At 47.1% G+C, this 19758-nt stretch overlaps 1 protein-coding gene across 3 annotated transcripts in view; it reads left to right on the forward strand.

Moving 5' to 3' along the window:
• The window catches only part of CERS3 (ceramide synthase 3), a 57987-nt gene extending 40170 nt beyond the window's left edge, over positions 1-17817 (forward strand). For all 3 annotated transcript variants that reach the window (XM_014543609.1, XM_014543610.1, XM_005871087.2), the window contains 3 exons: positions 269-375; positions 7482-7635; positions 15724-17817. In XM_014543609.1, coding sequence (XP_014399095.1) covers positions 269-375; positions 7482-7635; positions 15724-15888 — 426 coding nt within the window. In that variant the 3' untranslated portion in view covers positions 15889-17817. The remainder of the gene's footprint in view (positions 1-268; positions 376-7481; positions 7636-15723) is intronic.
• Positions 17818-19758: the final 1941 nt, after the last annotated feature.

Here is a 19758-nt window from a genome sequence, read left to right on the forward strand (position 1 = left end):
CTGTCTCTCCCCCGCCCTTCCACTCTCTCTAAAAAAAAAAAATTAATGGAAAAAATACCCTCGGGTGAGGATTAACAAAAAACCCCCACACATAAGTTATCAATATCGCAAATCTTGTTTCATCTGTTTCCCCACTCACACTCCACCTTTCCCCCCCCCGATTGTTTGGAAGCAAATCCCAGACACTATATCATTCATAAATGTCTAATTTTAGAAATGTGTACTAATATCATTTTATCTGAACACCATTTTTTTTCTTTGTTTTCAGTCTGCGAAGATGTTTTCTTACGCTGGATGGAAGCAAACTTGCAATACCCTGTTCTTCATCTTTTCCGCCATATTTTTCATCAGCCGCCTCATCATTTTCCCCTTCTGGTGAGTAGACGGTGCCCTGTGGTCAGTTCCCGCGCCAAGGCAGCCTGGCACGTTGGTCAAGTCGGAGCATTGTCCTTTCTTTCCTTGATCTCCAGTTATTTATGCCAAGTTCAGTGAGAGAAAGAACATGAAGGGGCCCTTTTCACATAATCAAAGCAATGCCGCACGGCGGGTATGGTTCAGTGGTTGAGCTTCGACCCATGAACCAGGAGGTCACGGTTCGATTCCCGATCAGGGCACATGCCTGGGTTGTGGGCTTGATCCCCAGTGTGGGGCATGCAGGAGGCAGCCGATCCATGATTCTCTCTCATCATTGATGTTTCTCTCTCTCTCTCTCTTCCTCTCTGAAATTAATCTATCTACCTATCTATCTATCTATCTATCTATCTATCAATGACACACAAAAACTAACGCCTTCCACTGTGGAAGAGGCTCATGACAAAGGGAGGTGGGAACTGTGTGACCCCGCGGCAGGCGCACCTCCTGCTCTCGGTCCTGCCCATGAATGTGGATCTTCCTTGTGAGGAACAGCTTTTCCAGTTACTCCAGTGAAGTGTCCTTGGCCAGCTCTTTAAAGGAGAGGCTGTTCTGTGTGAAAATTATAATGATTATAACCACCAGTAATTGCAGGCCAGCCCCTGGGTTAGGCCCTCTGTGTGTCTTGGCACTAGTCTGCACAACAAATCCGCCGGCTGTTAGGGCTCCCGGCTCCAGGTGAGGAAAGTGATACTCTTTTCATTCTCCGCGATCACTGGGCCCAACAGTGGTTTGCGTGTCCTTTCGATGCTGATGGGCTCTTGATCCCAGGGCTGGCAGTGGAGAACCCGTGTCTTCCCTGACAGCCATTCCTTTGGCAAAAAGCTTCACTCTCCATGTGTGGGTTGACAGAAACCAGGAGAAAAGTGGGAGGCAGCCTTTGATGGTTTGGAAGGAACAGTTTATCACCAAGCAGGGTTTGGGGGCTAGTCTAGGAGTTTCAATCCTCTCAGCAGAAAACTTAGTGCTACTGGAGATCCTGAGTTCCAGGGGAAAGAGCCGGAGGCCAGGGTAAGGCCAGATTCCTGGTGGCTGGACTGCACCCTTGACTAGCGTCCAGGGAAGTCTGGGCAGAGGACAGGGCGCGGCCCTCCCTATGGGAGCAGCTGCATTCTTTTTATTTTTCATTTTTAATTGATTTCAGAGACGAAAGGAGAGGCAGGGAGAGAGAGAGAGAGAGAGAGAGAGAGAGAGAGAGAGAGAGAGAGAGAAACATAAATGGTGAGAGAAATTATTGATTGGCTGCCTCCCGCACACCCCTTACTGGGGATCAAGCCCACGACCCTGGCATGTGTCCTGACCAGGAATCGAACCGCCACCTCCTGGTTCTTAGGTTGATGCTCTACCACTGAGCCACACCAGCTGGGCACATCTGCGTTCTTTAAACCAGGACTGCATGTCTTGATTAGACATTTTCTGGCCGGGAGAGGCAGAGTGCAGTGGTTAAGTTCATGGATGCCAGTCAGTCCTGAGTTCAAATCCTGGCTCTATACTTACTGCCTATGTGATGGTGAATAGGTTAGATCATTTATCTGCACCTCAGTGTTTCATCTGTAAAGTGGAAATAAGGGTCGACACGAGGCTTAGCTGAAATAATACATATAAAATAGTTTTGAGCAGTGTCTGTGACATAGTATCAGTAAATGCCAACTATTATTACTAAAATGATGAATGAGTCTTGTAGACTTTGGAGTTTAATCTGGAATCAAATCTGAGATCCAGGCTTGTTCTGTTCTTCTTGGTTGATGAATCACATTACTGTCACTTGGCTTTGGCGGAGCAAGTGTGCTTGTGAAATCAGAAGATTGCACGATAGTAATTAACGAGGGGATGAATAGTGACTTGCAGATAACCGTTGAGCTGTGGCTTTTCAGTGTGAATTTCATGGTACCCTACGTCCAGGGTTTGCCCATCGCTGACTCCTGTTATGGTCCACGTGTCCCAGCTATCTGTACCTGCATAACAAACCTTCTGAAAATGCAGTGGCTTAAGACAGCGGTGAGCAGACTTCTCCTTAAAGGGCCATGGAATAACGATTTTAAGCCTGTGAGGGCTGCATATGGTCTCTGTTGCATACTTTTCTTTGTATTGTTTTGTTTCTTTTAAAATGTGCCAAACCCAGCTTAGCTCACAGGCTGTAGAAAATGGGTCGCAGGCCAGATTTTGCCCACAGTTCATAGTTTGCAGACCTCACTCTTAAAAGTACAACGGTTTATTGATTATTATTATCGCTATGGTTCTGGGAATTGACTGGCCTCAGCTACGTGGTTTGCATTCATGTGGTTACAGGCAGATGGTGGCTGGGAAGTCAGCTGAGGTTTTCTTGAAGGTTCCCTTACCCACATGGTAGAGGTAACACATACAAGCAATGGTGGCTGCTGATGGTTGGTTAGGGCTGCAGCTGGGCCGTCAGATGGAGCAGCTACACATGGCCCCTCCCTCGGCCTGACCTCCTCATAGCTCAAGAGAGATTGAGGCAGTTCAGCCGGTGTGGCTCAGTGGTTGAGCATCGACCCATGAACCAAAGAGGTAACGGTTTGATTCCTGGTCAGGGTACATGCCTGGGTTGCAGGCTCAATCCCCAGTGTGGGGCATGCAGGAGGCAGCCGATCCATGCTTTTCTCTCATCATTCATGTTTCTATCTCTCTCCCCCTCTCCCTTCCTCTCTGAAATCAATAAAAACATATTTTTAAAAATAAAGAGAGAGTGAGGCAGATGCTGTCTCTTATAACCTCGCTTCAGAGGTCATACCCAGTCATTTCCAGCCTCGTTTTCTGCAGTGGGTCTTGGTCAGGGAGTTCGGCTCATATGAAAGGGAAGGAAAATGAGGCTCCATTTCTTGATGGGAGCAGTTTCAAAGAATTTGCGGATGTATTTCACAAGCAAGCCCCAGGGCACACGTCAGTCTGGGGAGCTCTTTGCGGCCCTCTAGTATTGTGCTGTGGTTGGCTTTTGATTTAGCAACAAAGGACGCTCCCCTCACACTTTCCCATGATGTCTCAGAATCAACACGCAAGCGTCCTCTTGCCCAGGCAACAGCTGGCCATAGTGCTGGGGTTGCGTGACTGTGGAGGTGGCGTGTTGCTTTCCCACACATCCTTGACTTTAAAAATCCCACGTCTGAGAACTCATTCCCATGCCTGCATTTCTGGATTTCAAGGAGAATTAGTCACATGCATTTGGCATGGTCTTGACCTTGGCACTCCAGTGAGGTCAGAGAGCGGCCCATAGCACTGTGTGCTGTCTTCAGGGAGTTAGAGATCGCAAGTCAACCAGCCTTAACAGACTTGACTGTAATCATCTCTTTCGCTGGTAAAGGTTTTTCTGTGCTGATGTTGACGGATGTGCATTGTCTGGGAGGTGGAAGGAAACCTCACCGAGTTATTGGACGTTTGGGAGATGGGTTTGCAATGCTTTTGGAAAGAATCCATTGCAGTGCCTTGCGCTCTAGCTTAAATAGTTTTCCCAAAAGTTTGAACGTGTCACACAATCACCCTGTGATGCCAAAGAGGAAAAGCGAGTCCCCGTTGTTGCGTGTTCCAACCAGCTGTCCCGGCCCTGTCCCTCCGCACACTCCTTGCAAGGCTGTTTTAGGCGTCCAGATCGGCTGGGATTTTCCATGGAGCGAACCACGTGCAGAGGGGAGACGATTTAAGGGTTCAGACGTTTTAGAGCTGCGGTAGGAAGCAGTGGGCAGCCCCATTGCTCTAGTCTTTCCAAATGCCTTTGTTGCACCCTTGGGAGTGAGATCAAAGGTTGATCAGGGAGAAAGCAGACCCATGTGAAATTTTTCTGGAAGCTTCGCGGGAAAGGACTGGCGCTTGCACATTACACTTGTCTCCCGTTCCTTGGCTTTTCCTGGATTTCCCCCAGCCGTGAGCACATGCGCTTTCCCTGGGGAGTTTCCTTTGGCGTTTGTACCACGGGGTCCCCTCTTCCCCTCTCCTGCTCTTCAGGGGTTTTACTCAGCTGATTCCCAGTCACGGGCAGTAAGAGTGAGTGACATGGATTTTCTAAACATTGTTACTCTCGACATTAGGCAGAAATTCCAATTGGCACTGTCCAAATTGCTTTACTCGAGTTGCCTGGTTACCCCATTTGTTTGCATGTTTACTCAGAAGTGTTTAAATCTCAGGCTTATGTTTTTTAAAAAATATATATTTTTATTGATTTTAGAGAGGAAACGAGAGGGAGAGAGACACAGAAACATCAGTGATGAGAGAGAAGCATTGATCTGCCTCCTGCACACCTCCTACTGGGGATGGAACCTGCAATCTGGGCATGTGCCCTGAGCGGGAATCGAACTGTGACCCTCCTGGTTCATGGGTTGATGCTCAACCACTGAGCCACACCAGCCGGGCTAAAGACTATTAATACGGACCTTTTTAAAAAAAATTTTTTTTACAAAAACAAAATCATCTCCAACTGTGAATAATACTCAGATCCTTAGCTCCCAGGGTAGACATGCTTGTGGAACCTTATTTTTCACCCCTGGCCTCTGGGCGTCAGGTGGTCCCCTGGGACGCTTCCCAGGAAAGGGAATTCTGTGGGTGATGAGAACATGGAAATGCTTGGAATGGCGATGAGAGAGAGGACCGTTTTAAGGAAAGAAAAGACCAGGCAGCGCTGAAGGCACCCAGCAGGGCTCTGGCCGATGTGCATCAGAAGGTGCTGACTGAAGGACAAGTCAGGGGCAGAGCCCGGTCTCCTGGGCGGGGCTCGGCTTCAAATGCCCAGGCCTGGCCTGGCCCCCAGGGGAAGGAGGGGCTGTGCACGGCGAGAAGGCTCCGTGGCAGCCGGCCGCTCCCCAGCTGCCGCTGCAGATGCGTATCTCGGAACCAGACTTTCTGGTGCCGCCCTTGGGGAGCAGGCAGTGCGTTGCCCGCGTGTTTGTTCAGGGTCTCGCTGCACAGTGCGCCCTGCAGTGCTCCCGCCCTGACCCCACGTGCCGGCCACCCCCGCTGTGTGTCATGTATAAGGGACAGCACAGCCTCTTCGTGTCCCAGCGTCCTAGGCTGTGGGGCCTCTGTCCCAGTGTAGCCTGACTCCTTCCTTCCTCTATTGCTTTAGAAATGATGTCAAGCTTCCCAGACAAGTTCCAGTTTGTTCTAGAGAACTCTCACTATGCTCTTTCCCCAGTTTACTGGTGTTTGTCCTGTTTGCTTCGTCATTCCTTCTCTCTTAAAACACACACACGCACACACACATTTTTTCTGAACCATTTGAAAGTTGCAAACATCATATCCTTTTAGTCTTAAATACTTCTGTATTATTTCTTAGAACAAGGACAGTCTAATTTTTTAAAAATAAGTTTTTATCGAATTCTGTGCAGCTATTGCATAGGATGGTAGCGTTCAGCAAACTATGACTCACAGGCCAGATCTAGCCCACAAACTGTTCTGGTTAATAAAGTTTTATTGGCACACAGCCACACCCACTGATTGATGTATTTATTGCCGATGGCTGCTTTACCACTGCGGGAGTGGAGTTGAGTGGTTGCAACAGAGACCAAATAGCCCGGAGGCCTGAAATACTGACTGTCGGCTCCTTTCCCCAGTGTTTTCTGGCCCCTGGTATGTAGGTTATGTTCACGGACATGGACAACTCTGTACCATGTCATTGAGTGACAAAAGCAGGGAACAAAACTCAGATGAGTAGTGCGATCCCTCTTCTATAGCAACATGTGGTAATGGGGATGGGGGAGGGGGAAACACCTTTATTGTTTTTAGGAAAAATGTCTTAAATTAGATTCACCAAAACGTACTAGCTCACCCGTGAGCTGTGAGATTTTAGGTGATTTTTACTTAACCTCTTTATATTTTTCTGTAATTCCTAAGCTTAAAAAATATCTGCATAAATAAAATGGAAAAGTGGCTGCTATCTTTGTTCTACAGAGGGGTGAATAGATGAACTGTGGTGTGTCCATGAAGTGGAAGACCACTCTGTAATAAAAAGAACATGCTATTGAGACCCAGGACAACTTGGGTGAATCCCAACGGCACTGTGCGGGGGCAGACGCAAAGCTGACTCACTGTATGGTCCCATATGTGTGGCCTTGAGAGGATAAAATTAAAGGGACGGAGGGCAGATGAGTGGTTGCCAATGTTAGGCATGGGGAGGCCGTGACTACACGGGGACAGCACAAGGGGTAGCGGGTGATGGAACTGTCGGTATCCTAATGGTGGTGGTCACACAAATCTGTGCTACATTATAATTCCTAGAACACACCAAAAATAGTTAATTTTGCTATGTGTTAATTTAAAAAATAAAATAGATATGTATAGGATGAAATTGAGGGATCGTACACAAAAATTACAGTGCTGTTTGTTTAAAATTATGGGCAACTTTCCTGTTTTATTTTCCTACTTCATAGGAACAAGTTGTGGTTATAATTAGGATATAATACTTACAAACCTGTGCCAGAACTCTACGACGTAGTGTGTGAGGCCTGGGAAGGGACTTGCTGGCCCGTCATGCTGCAGTGGCACCTGGAGGTGCAGCGTGTTAGGGTCGTCGAGGGCGGTTCACACTGTGTCCAGGAGTCTTTATGAAATCCGTGCAGTACGCAGTTCCCTTTAGAAAGTGGGAGGAGCAATAGAATTGTTGCTTCTTTCAGAACCTCTTTTATCTGGAAAATTGACTTTTGTAGAATTCCCCATTCACCTTTGATGCCAAATAAATGAGACTATGTCGTAAGGTAATAATAACCCCATGTAGCCACGCATGATCTTGTTTGTTCTCCAATCTGGGAGGGGGAGTAGGGTCCGGGCATGCTCTCCTGTTTGCAAAGAGGAAACCGAGGCACCAGAGCATCGGAGCGCAGGCTGGGAGGCTATAGACATTCCATTGGCTTTACCTTTCCTCCCGGAGGCAGACCCGCTTTTTGTGGCTTGCCAGTAATGATATAAAAGGCAATGCTATCGTACTGTTTTCTACTGAGAATTTCCTGGACGTCATGGAGATGAAATCAGTGTTGTATGCCTTGGGAGAAAAATAAAGCCGTTTTCTCGCTGAAAATTCACAAGTGCTCGGACTGTAACGAAATGCTCTCATCTGTTCGGTTTTCCAGGATTTTGTATTGCACGCTGGTGATCCCGATGCTCTACCTCGAGCCCTTCTTTTCCTACATCTTCCTCAACCTGCAGCTCATGGTCCTGCAAATCCTTCACCTTTACTGGGGTTACTTCATCCTGAAGATGCTCAAGAGATGTATATTCACAAAGGTAAGTGCTGTCCGAGTCTTATTCTTTTTAAAAATATATGTTTTTATTGATTTTTTAAAAAATATTTTTAAAATTGATTTCAGAGAGGGAAAGAGAGAGAGAGAGAGAGAGAGAGAGAGAGAGAGAGAACCATTTATCAGCTGCCTCCTGCACACCACCCACTGGGGGGACGAGCCTGCAACCCGGGCATGTGCCCTGACCGGGAATCTAACTGTGGGGACCTCTTGGTTCATAGGTTGACACTCAACTACTGAGCCACACTAGCTGGGCATTATTATTCTTAACAAGTAGACTTCAGTGCCAGATTGAAGGTGAGGCCTAAACAGCGGAACATTCTAGTTAGTTTATAGTTAACCAGAACTATTTTAAAAAATTTTGATCATTATTAAAAAAAATTTTCTAAATTTAGCTAGAATTTTCATTAAGTAGGTCTCAAAGATGCTTTTAAGAAATAGCTTTTGTTAGAGGACAAGTTAATTTTAAGAGATTTTAATCTAAAAATTGATTGCTGCTTTTTAAAGAATGTCCTAAAGAGTCTAAATTTGTTCCAGTTTGGGACGAGCTTTATGGTGACAGTTGAACAAAATTTTAGAGCATCTGATTTGCATATAATGTTCTCCCCGGAGTTTTCTCCTACTCTCTGAAATATTGTATATCATTTGGCAATCATTTTTTTCTGAAAACATCTGTTTTCCTAAGCAACAAATTGATAGGACAGTTTAGACAATAGAATATTGTTTTGTTTTGAGTTCAGTTCTGGATGGAGGAGCGGGCTTCAGCAGTGAGCCCGCGCAGCATCTGGGGGAATATTTGCCTGCTAGCAACTGTCTGCTCCGTTCAGAGTGTCCTGTGCTAGAGAGAGGCATTGACTCGAGGGACTAGGGAACGTTTCATGGACTCGACAGAACTTGACTTGAGCCTTCGAGCAAGTTAAAACAAATCAGATCACAGCTCCTCTTTGTGTGAAAATCATCCATCCAAGGATTGAAAGGATCTTTCAAGGTGAAAGTTGGACCATCCACGCCTGACACAGCATCGCATCCTCATCAGAAAGAGGGACTTGTAGGTCATTGGTCTGATGAGCTCATTGCTCAGCTCTCTGATTAACTCGGTTTCCTACCGCATGGAGTGCATGTGCCTCAGTGATGCTTGAGGAGCTGACAGTTACGTGGACTTGGCGATAATTGACCTTCTACCGTGTCTGACCTTCCAGGTCTAGACAGAGGTGTGGGCAGTCAGGCTACCTCTGCATTCAGCTCCAAAATCGGAAAGCTGTGTTGTCATTTTTTAAAAATCTGAATTACTGACCTGAGCTTGTTTTCCTGAGAGTAGATTCTCCATTAAGGTTGGCGTGCCAAGAAAACATTTCATTGACTGGTTCTAGTTTATTAATATTCTAAAGAGCTTTCCTGTTCTCTGCCAAAGCTGTCTTATCTCGAAGTGACTGATAAAGCTGAAGTGACTGAGATAAGGATACGACTGAGCAGCTAGACAGCTGCACGTCCAGGGGTTGGAGGGACGGAAGGACCCCGGACTGAACCCCGTAGCTTTGGGTCAGGCCTTCCCGGAGCTCCTGTCCCGGGGCAGGAGCTGTCTCATTGCCTGGCGACGAGCAGTAACCACAGGCCGGGAGGGAGCCCGCAGAGCAGAACGCGAAGCCAGGAGAGATTCTTGTTTGGTTTCCTCGCGATTTTCACCTGTCTCATCCCTAATGGCTTGTACCAGGCCTAATGAAAAGCCTAGTGGGCTGGGGCTGTGGACAGGAAGTCCGGGTTTGTCGTGCCGCGCTGTGGAAAAGCTGCTTCCAGTTGCGAGTTGACAGCGGCGGTGGAGGCCCCTCGCCCCTCGCCGCGGTCCCTATGACTTCAGCTGGCGAGCACGTGCGCTCCGCTCTCCACGCGGTGGCAAACCTGGCTGCGAAACCTGCTTGTTCCTCCAAAGCCCTAGGCCGCCTTTGAAAGAATCCTGTTTCAGGCAGAGTGGCATTCATGGCACAGGGGGGAGGGGACAGAGGTGGCAGTTGACATTCTTAGAGCAACAACTAGCAAGTCAGTTTTCAACAATATCTCATAAATACTGAGTATTTCACACTCAACCTAGTTGTTACTAAAGTGACGAATTCTTGGATATTTAATAAATGGGATTGCAGAAGTTTGTAGGCCTCCAAAAATGTCTTTTAAATCTTATAACATTGAGTGAGAATTCATCCCTTTAAGTTTCTTCTGCCTGGTAGGCCCTTCGTAAGTAATTTTGAATATGCAAATGAATACATAATTTGGGGAAGCAAACCATGCTGTTTGGGGTGGAAAGTTACAGAATAACTTACGAATCTTTTTACGGTCTCCATGAGTTTGCATGGTAGACTGCAAAAGACGAAAGTGCTTATACTACTTAATAGTGATTTTTGAAATAGTCAGATTTTGTTTTTCCTAAGCAGTAGGGTCATTGCATGCATACCATGAATGAGGACCTACCATTGGCTTCTGTGGTCACAAGCCTTATAAGAGCAACGGCACTGTCATCTCAGGACCGTGGCTTGTGCAGACCGTGGTGAGCAGGCATCTTGCTGCTCGAGACCAAGCCTTGGCTCTAAACCCCCACAGGGTCCCATCGGGTGGTGACGTGGTGATGTGCTACCAGCCCGCACTCCAGCGCAGGAAGCACGCGAGCCCATGTGTTCCTCCTGTCATTCCCCTGCAAACAGGAGAAGTGCTGCCGGCAGAATGAAAGGGGCCCAGCCTGCTTTCGTTACCATCCCTAGAACTTGATCGTCCCTCAGCTTCTCTTTTCTCCTTGGTAAACAGCATGCTGGGTGCGGGCCAACTCAAGCATGTCTCTGCGACATCTTAACCTGGTGCGCAGCCAAGACACAAGGGAGGAGCCATGAAGTCAGGGTGGAGAAGCCAGCCCCTTGGCAGCCTGCCCCAGCCATCTGCTCTTGACAGGCAGTGCGTCCCGAGTTCACAGAATGACACTTGACACAAGCTGCACCGTTGGCGTGAGAGAAAGGAGCCCTCTCAGACCAGGAAACCGAGGCCTGCAGCAAATGCACACAGCCACCCGAGTCCCTTCACTGGTCATACTTCTCCTTTTCTAATTATTCTTTATTCAAACACTTATTCTTTTTTAAAAAATTGATTTCAGACAAGGAAGGAGAGGGAGAGAGAGAAACATCAATCGGCTGCCTCCTGTACACCCCCAACCAGGGATCGAGCCCAAACCATGGGCATGTGCTCTGACTGGGAATCAAACGAGCGGCCTCTTGGTGCAAGGGTTGCTGCTCAACCACTGAGCCACACCAGCCAAGCTCAAGCACTGCTTTATTTGAAATAACTAGAAAATTAATTTAAAATATTTGTATGAAGTAAAAAATAGTGAGTACATAAGTGCATTGAATAATCAAGATCATAAAATGCAGTGACAAATCCTTTAACTTGTTTTTATACTTTTTAAAAGCATAAGAAAACATTTTATAATAATTTTTTTAATCCCAAGTAATTTCCTGCTAAGCAATCAGGGTACTAGCTGAGAGCACAGGCTCCCGTACCTTCAGATCTCAGCTCTCCCACCTCCTGGCTGGGACCTATTCATTGCCTCAGTTTTCTCACCTGTGAAATGGGGCTGATGGCATTGGGAGCTACCTGCCCTGTAGGCTGAACCCCTCGATCAGTGTCTGGCACACAGGAAGCACGTGATAAGTGTTAGCTGTCAGCAGCAGCAGCAGCAGCATAACTGTTGACTCCGGTTCTTTGTGCCAAATCACAGAGCGCCAGTGAATTCCAAGGAGCTGGGCAGTTGGCTCCCCGTCCAGCTCGCTCCTCCTCTCGCCCAGATGCTGCTGCAGCTGATGTCAGGTGTCAGGTGGAGACGGAGGATTTTTAGGGCAGAAAACAAAATCCCTCCCAGGGTTTCATACCCGTGGCTGTGATGTTACAGATCGCACATACATGGTACATTTGAAGATAACGTGGGGTTTTGTTAATATTAAATGCCACACAATTTCCAGTTTACATGATCCAAGTTCCTGTCATGCGCAGCCACCTACATGTCCATCACACAAGCGCTCAGTCCCAGGAAGTCCTTTCTGAACCTGATTCGTCATCTCGGGCGGGGGCCCTCCATCCTGCTGGACCCACACCCCAGCACTAGCCTGAAATTAAATTCCTGGGTAATATGACTCACCTATAGCCATAATTTCAGAAAGCAGTATACTGCCACAACCATAATGAAAAAGAAATGAGATGAAAGACGTTTCTGATAAGTATGCATTTCATATGTAACACGTGTGCATGGCTTCACTCAACAACATGCTGCAGTCGATAGATGCCATCTGCTTATGTGTAGACCGACTGTGAATGGGGCAGCTGCGCGCACAGCCGGCCCCAGGGCCGCGCTGGGAACTCCGGCGGCACTGGTAGTCTTGCCGTCGGTGGCGTGCTTTTCTGAAACTGTGAAGTTCTGAACAAAAAAGCACAGTCTTCCTTTGATTTATGTGCATCGTTGCATTCCTGGAAAATTGAGAATATATTAAAACCATGCAGGAATGGCTGTGCTTGAGTGTCAAGTGGCGTGAGGCTCTGGGCGCAGGTAATTGTAACCAGGGCTTCACCTGCACGCCGGCCTGGCGGCCCATCTGGACATCGTGCCCACTGGGGGCGGCCGGCGTGCCAGCCACTGCCCCCTAAATGTCAGGGGTGCTCCCCAACCTTCGTGACTATGGGACCACAACTTACCCAACGTCTCGTGTGGTGCAGGACGTCTTCCTGGAAGTGAGGGTGCTGACGCTGTGGCTCAGGGCGATGGGAGCGCCCTTGAGACCAGCTCACTTCTCAGCTCAAGCAGCTCCACAGAGCCCGGGCCAGTGGCGGGAGGTGTGCGCCTGCCTTTCTTTGTTAATCCTCACCTGAGGAGATCATCCCATTGATTTTTAAAAAAATATGTTTGTGTTGATTTCAGAGAGGAAGGGAGCGGGAGAGAGAGATAGAAACATCAATGATGCGAGAGAATCATTGATCAGCTGCCTTCTGCACGCCCCACACTGGGGGTCAATTTTGAGTTAAAATCAAGGTGTGGCAGAGCTGTGTTCCCGCTAGAGCAAGCATGTCAATCTCAAAGGCTAACACGGGCCAAATAAACAAGGTTTAAGTTTATGTGGGCCGTAAAAAAACCAAAAGCTTCCATTTTCATAGATATGTGGGTTTATTTCAATAGAGACATGCTGAATACAAAGGGATGAAGTAGATGAATAATTGTTAACATAAAATAATAGAACATTTTAGCTAACACGGGCCAAATAAACAAGGTTTAAGTTTATGTGGGCCGTAAAAAAACCAAAAGCTTCCATTTTCATAGATATGTGGGTTTATTTCAATAGAGACATGCTGAATACAAAGGGATGAAATAGATGAATAATTGTTAACATAAAATAATAGAAGTTAGTTTTTTCTTGAACATGAACTTACCAGACACTGAATAACTGCATAAATTAATAAGGGTAACACAAATAAACCTATTTTTCTTGTTTTCTGAAAGCAAAATATTTCCTGTTGTGCACACCAAACAAGTCAGTCCAAGACTAATGACGTGGCAATCTGCTGCTAAAATATTCGCTGCTGGTATTAGTGGAGGGAAATGGTGTGCCTTGAGCATAAGGCGCGTAAGGGAAATGAATGCAACACAATTATAGTAATCAGCTATTAGCAAACATTGTAGTTTGCTATTAATAATTATGTACAACTGGATATTGTAAAAATTAAGTCACAAAATTTTTATTAAAACGTTTCTTACTTACCGTTATATTGGCTGGGCCGCAAAAATACTCCTTTTGGGCTGTATGCCGCCCGCGGGCCGAGAGTTTGACATGCTTGTGCTAGAGGCTCTAGGGGAGAATCTGTGCTTTGCCTCTTCCAACTTCTAGCGACTGTCAGCCTTGGCCTGTAGCCACTCCACTCCACTCCGCCTCTGTCTTTATATTTCTTGTCTCCGTGTCAGACCTTTCTTTGCCTGTGATGGCACTGAGGACCCGTCTGGGTGAACCCGATAATCTCTCATCCCCAGATCCTTTACTTAACCACATCTGCAGACTTTACCATAGACGGCAACAGTCAAAGGTCCAGGAACTAGGACCTAGTATCTTTGAGGACATTTTTCAACATACTACAATGGTGTTTAGAAATCAAAAGTGTGCGTGCGTGTGCACGCGTCTGTGTGTGTGTGTGTGTGTGTGAATTTGTGTTGCTGTTGTATCTTGCAGCCTAAGTGCTAAACTTACTAATTCTAGGAGTGTTTTTGAAAGATTCTTTGGGCTTTTCTCCATAGATAATCATGTCATCTGCAATTAGGGGCACTTTCTTTCCAATCTCTATGGCCTTTGTTTCATTTTTGCCTTATTCCATTGACTAAGACTTCTAACAGTGTGGAATAGCAGTGGTGAAAGTGGACATCCTCGCCTTGTGCCTGATCTTAGGGGGAAAGCAGTCAGTCATTCACCATTAAGTATGGAGTTAGCTTCGATTCCTTGCTAAGCTTTTTGTTTTTATCATGAACGAATGTTGAGTTTTATCAAATAACCATCTATTTTTCCTTCTTTAGATTACTAGTATAATAGATTGCATTTATTCATTTCCAGATATTGAACCAGCCTTGCATTACTAGGACAAATCCTACTTCATTGTGTATTATTATTTTTATACTTTTCTGGTTTTGATTTGGAATACTCTGTTGAGGACTTTGATATTTATGTTTGTTAGAGATATTGGTCTGTAGATGTCTTTTCTTATATGGTCTTTGTATGGTTTTGGTATCCGGGTAATTCCAGCCTCATAAAAAGTTGATAAGTTTTCCGTCTCCTATTTTATGGAAGACACTGTGGAGATTTGGTATTAGATCTTCTGTATAGAAGCGTCGGTGAAACCATAGAACTTGCCAGTGAAACCATCTGGACCTGATGATAATTCTTTTTCAGAAAAATTTAAACTACAAATTTCATTTCTTTCATAGCCACCTGAATGCTCAGGCTGCCTACATCACTGTGGGTGAATTTTGGTGTTTGTAGTTTTGGGAAATTGGTCTCTCTACCTGAGTGGTACGATAGCTATCTGTGGAGTTGTTCATGGCATTCTGTTACTAATGCAGTGTTGACAGGCATTTCCCCTTCCTGTTTGCTGATCATTTGTGTCTTCTCTTTGCTTTGCCAACCTTGCTAGTGATTTATCAGTTTTATGGATATTTTCAAAGAAGCAGATTTTGGTTTTATTGCTTTTCTGTATTGTTTTTATTGTTTCTGCTTTCATTGATTTTTTACATGATTTTCTTCCTTTTGCTTGCTTTGGACTTATTTTCTTTTTCTAGTATTTTAAGGTGTAAGCTCAAAATTATTTAATAATAAACTTAAATTATTTATTTGTGAAGAAATTATTTCTTCTTCTCGAATATAAACACTTAATGCTATGAAATTTCTTGTAAGTACTGCTTTAGTTATATCCCACCAACATTGAAATGTGTTTTCACTTTAGTTCAAAATATTTTCTAATGTTTCTTGAAATGTACTCTGTGATTCATTGATTATTTGTGCGTTAATTTCTAAGTTTTTGAGATTTTTCCTATTCTATTTTTTAAAATATATTTTTATTGATTTCAGAGAGGAAGGGAGAGGAAGAGAGAGATAGAAACATCATTGATGGGAGGGAATCATTGATTAGCTGCCTATTGCACGCCCCCTACTGGGAATTGAGCCGGAAACCTGGACATATGCCCTTGACCAGAATTGAACCCGGGACCCTTGAGTCCGCAGACCGATGCTCTATACACTGAGCCAAACCGGCTAGGGCTCTCCTATTCTATTTTTGATACTGTCTTCTGTGTAATTCCATCGTGACCTAAAGCATACTTCGCCTCGTGTCAGTTCTTTAAGTTCGTCGAGGTTTGCTTTGGCCTCATGCCCTGTTCTGTCCCAGGGCGTGTTTGGTGGTTTGGATGCTGGGTTTTCTTTGACGGGGGCCATAGCTCTAAACTGGGCCCACTTACCTGCTCATTCATTCAAGACTGGCGGCCAGCTGTCACTCACAGTCCATTCTCTCCTTTGTCCAGAAAATCCAGGATGTGAGGAGTGAGGACGAGGAGGAGTACGAAGAAGAGGAAGAGGAAGAGGAAGAGAAGAAGGAAGAGGCCACCAAAGACAAAGAGAGAGACTGTTTGAAGAACGGACTCGGGCCTGACCGGAGCCTCCTTCCCAATGGTCAGCATGGCCGTTAGCGGGAAGCCCACGTGGGTCCTCGGGCCAGTGTGACCAGGGCCACAGAAGCCAGGCTGCCCTCAGTCACTGCAACCCAGGACCCACAGGGACCCCAGACCCACCCTCCCTCTTCCCAGTGCCCCCTCCAGATGTATTTAACAAAAACGTTGTTGGAATGTGTTAAAATGTTAAATATAAGCGTTCCCATGGATTTACTGCAGTTAGGACTGAGACCGGTCAGAGATTTCAAGGATTTCTCCCGGGAACCGTGTCGGTTCTCATTGTCATTGCACCGCCCGCCTTGCCCATCCCTAGCGAGGGCCAGCAGTGGTGTCGGTCCACTGTCTCTGCTGGGCTTGGCCACAGAGAGAGCTCCTGCCCAAGAACGACTGAGAGGTAGCGATGGGACAGGGGCTTGTTTTAAACCTCCCCAGCCTTGTCGCTCTGTCTGTCCAAGGGGAAGAATGCCTGTCCCGCCGACCTCACAGGGTCGGAGGAAGGATCCAGCAAGAGAAGGCAACTCTGGTGTTATTGTCCCTGAGCCTCGTCCCCTGCGATTCCAGCTCCGTTTGGGAGAGAGAACCTGGCTAAGCTGGGCATTGCATGGGCCTGAAGGAGAGACACAATCTTAAAAACTCCCCCATTCAGCTTGCCTGGAGATAGCTGGAAATGCAGATACCCAGCTGGCCCTTTCCATTTACCCTGAAACTATTTATTTGTTAGCTTCCCAAGGGTAATTTCTGAATTCCCTGGGAATTCTCCTCCCTCAGGCCCAATGGCCACAGGGAGGGAGTTTGGGTCCCATTCCGTCTTGCTGTGCTGGTCTGTCCTCCTTTTCTTCTCTGAAAGGCCAGCAGAGCTCCCCAGCAGGCCCTGGGGTCCCCCCGGGGGCCCGGGGGGAGTGGGACCGGTCAGGCTGCTCCCTGAGCCACTATCACCCGGGAAACCGGAGCCTCTGGGCATGATATGCGTGTGAGCTCCTGACCCAGAGGAAACCTGAGACACAGGAGGAGGGTGCTACCCATTCATCTCCCCTGTAACCAGTCAGACTGCCAAATAGCCAAACAGAACCAAAGGCAGCCTGGCAAACACCCCAGGCGGTCCAAGCGCAGGTGCTAGCTCAGCGACAGCTCCCCGGCCACCTGCGTCTCTGGGAGGATGGAGGGGGCTGGGGGCTCAGGGGCTGCTCTCGGTCCCCACAGGGGGCGTGTCTCGTGAGCCCAGCATGCAGGGCGGGCCTGGGGTGTCTTAGATGATTCCTGGCTGAGGAGAGACCACTCCCAGCAGAAGGAAAACCGGGCACCATGTGCACCCCCTCCCCACCCCTGTCTTTCGTACAGTTTTGGTCACACTGTGCACCTTCGTCTCATTTCACTCAGGGCCCGTATTTAAGCCAAGGGACAGCTAGGACTGTGGGCACCGTGCACGCGTCCACATAGGCCCCGCCGACCGGGCTGCGGCCCCGGGAGCAGGACGGCTCTGTGCGCAGGACAGGTACCTGAATTGTGTTTTACTTAAAAGATGTTTTTTGTTGTTGTCTTTTTTATTTAAATTTAGTTCAACTAAAAAGATGTTTTTAAAACCTTCAGGTTAAACCAAAACCAAAACCATTCAGAATTCTTCCCCCAATGGAATCTCCTTGTGAGAACTCATGAGGACAATAGAAAAGCATGGGGCACGTGTTCCCTGCACAGTCATGTTGGCCACTACGAGCACCATGCATTGTCCGTATAATGTTATGTTATAACCCAAAGTGCCCGCACTCCCTTACGGGCACAGCTGGGGAACTATTATTACTATTATATTATTATTGCTTTGGTGGAAGAAGAGCATGCTGAGATATTGTTTTTTAATGTTTTTAGTTGGCAGAGTACTTTTTCTTTGATTTATTTTGGTGTCGTCTCTGTACCAAGTATCTCCTTGCTTACGGTAAAAAATCGTTTACTGGCCGCCCTCCCCTCCAGTTCTTCTTTTCTTGTTTGAACGTTGAAGGTAAAATGGATGTGCCCGTGTCAGCCGTCTCTGGTAGCTGGTGCACTAACCCGCCTCTCAAGAGGTAGAGAAGCTGTGGGGCTGGTGTGTGGTTGGTTTTAGAGCAACCACTCCACCTGCAGGAAACAGGCCTCAGACTGTGCCAGGCGACTTTATAAAAACACAGCCCACCAGCCCCGATAGGACTGTCATGGTAATGACTGACCGCGAAACAAAGGCCGGGTCCGGCACACGCCCTCTCAGCTTCTGAGAGCTGGTGACGGGTCTCACCTGGTGTGGAAACATCTGCCCGTCCTCCAGGCTCTAGAGACGCCGTGCCAGGGAGCAGAGGGCATGGAGCCACATTAGGACACTGGGGCTGCTGGCCGTGGGGTACCGACCCGGACAAGAACTGGCGGTTGGTCTTGACCAGGGACAGCCTCTTGGCTCTGCATAGTAGACAGACAGACACCTACGGGCTGGGACCTAACTCGGTCCTGGCAACAGGGCCCTGTGGCAGAAGCGCTCGGAGGTGCTCAGGGAGGTGTTTTCTCGGCCCCTTTTCTCACCTGCCTTTCGGAGCTGGAGGAGGACATCGGTCCATCAGCATTCCCTGTGGACCTAAGCACGCCTTGCCTGGCGCCTGCTGACATTTCAATTCAATGCTTTGGGGCGAGAAACAGAAATCTGCATCTCAGCCGCGTCTGGGTGCTTCTGAAGAGCAGTGAGGGTTCTGGGGTGGGGGGGGGGCACCCGCTTCACTCCTACCAGCAGTTTCACGGGCTGATAGATGGGGACGTGCCCTGACACAGGCTAGTCAACCCCAAATCCGTCACCACAGACAAAGCAGACATTGGGCAGGTCACAGGAGAATAACAGCTAGCGCCTTTGACGTCCTCGCCTTTCTCAGATTGTTGGTGTTGTTTGACCACAGCATTTCCTTTTTCCTAAAAACTTTTAATACCAAAAATACCTTTAAAAGAGCCCATAACCTCACTATGTCAATATATTTGAAGGTGTAAGTAAAATGTGTAAGTTCCTAGGAAAATACAGTTTGTCAAACAGGCACAAGAGGAAATAGCTACCTAAATAGTCTTCCGTATAAGACAGAATGAAATGTGAAATTACTAAATTCACACACAACCCCACAAAACAGTCCTTAGGCCCAGATGGGGATTCTTCCAATATTTAAGAAAGAATGTACACAGCGTTACGCAAACTTTTCCAGAGACCAAAGGAAGGAACACATCCACACTTGTTTTATACAGTAAGACCAGCACAAGCTTGACACCAGAATCTGACAAGAATATTAGAAAAAACCCCGAACAATTAAAGGATGTCATTCATGAACATAGGCACAAAATCCCTAAAGCAAAGCTGATCAGTGATTCTCTCCCATCACTGATGTTTCTATCTCTCCCTCGCCCTTCCTCTCTGAACGCAATAAAAAATATATTAAAAAACAAAAATAAATAAATGAAGAGGCCCTTTGCCAAGTTGCCAAACTCTTGGTCCTTGCGAATAAAACCTTCCACCAGGGGGCCCTCAAGCTCTGGTGAAGGAGAAGAGGGGACAGGACAAAATCCACTGGTGTTTAAAGGGAGAGAGGGTCCTGGCCAGTGTGGCGCAGTGGTTGAGCATCTGCCTGTGAACCAGGAGGTCACAGTTCCATTCCCGGTCAGGGCACATGCCTGGGTTTTGGGCTCGATCCCCAGTAGGGGGTGTGCAGGAGGCAGCCGATCCATGATCAATCTCATCATGGATGTTTCTTATCTCTCTCCCTCTCCCTTCCTCTCTGATAAAAATATAGGGGGGAAAAGAGAAAAATAAAATAAAATAAAGCTCAAAACCCTGGAACAATTTAATAAGCCAAGTCAAATTATGGGCTTTGGGTCCAGGAGGCACGTCCAAGAACACAG

The sequence above is a fragment of the Myotis brandtii genome, unplaced genomic scaffold (genome assembly GCF_000412655.1).
Source record: "Myotis brandtii unplaced genomic scaffold, ASM41265v1 scaffold329, whole genome shotgun sequence".
NCBI lineage: Eukaryota > Metazoa > Chordata > Mammalia > Chiroptera > Vespertilionidae > Myotis > Myotis brandtii.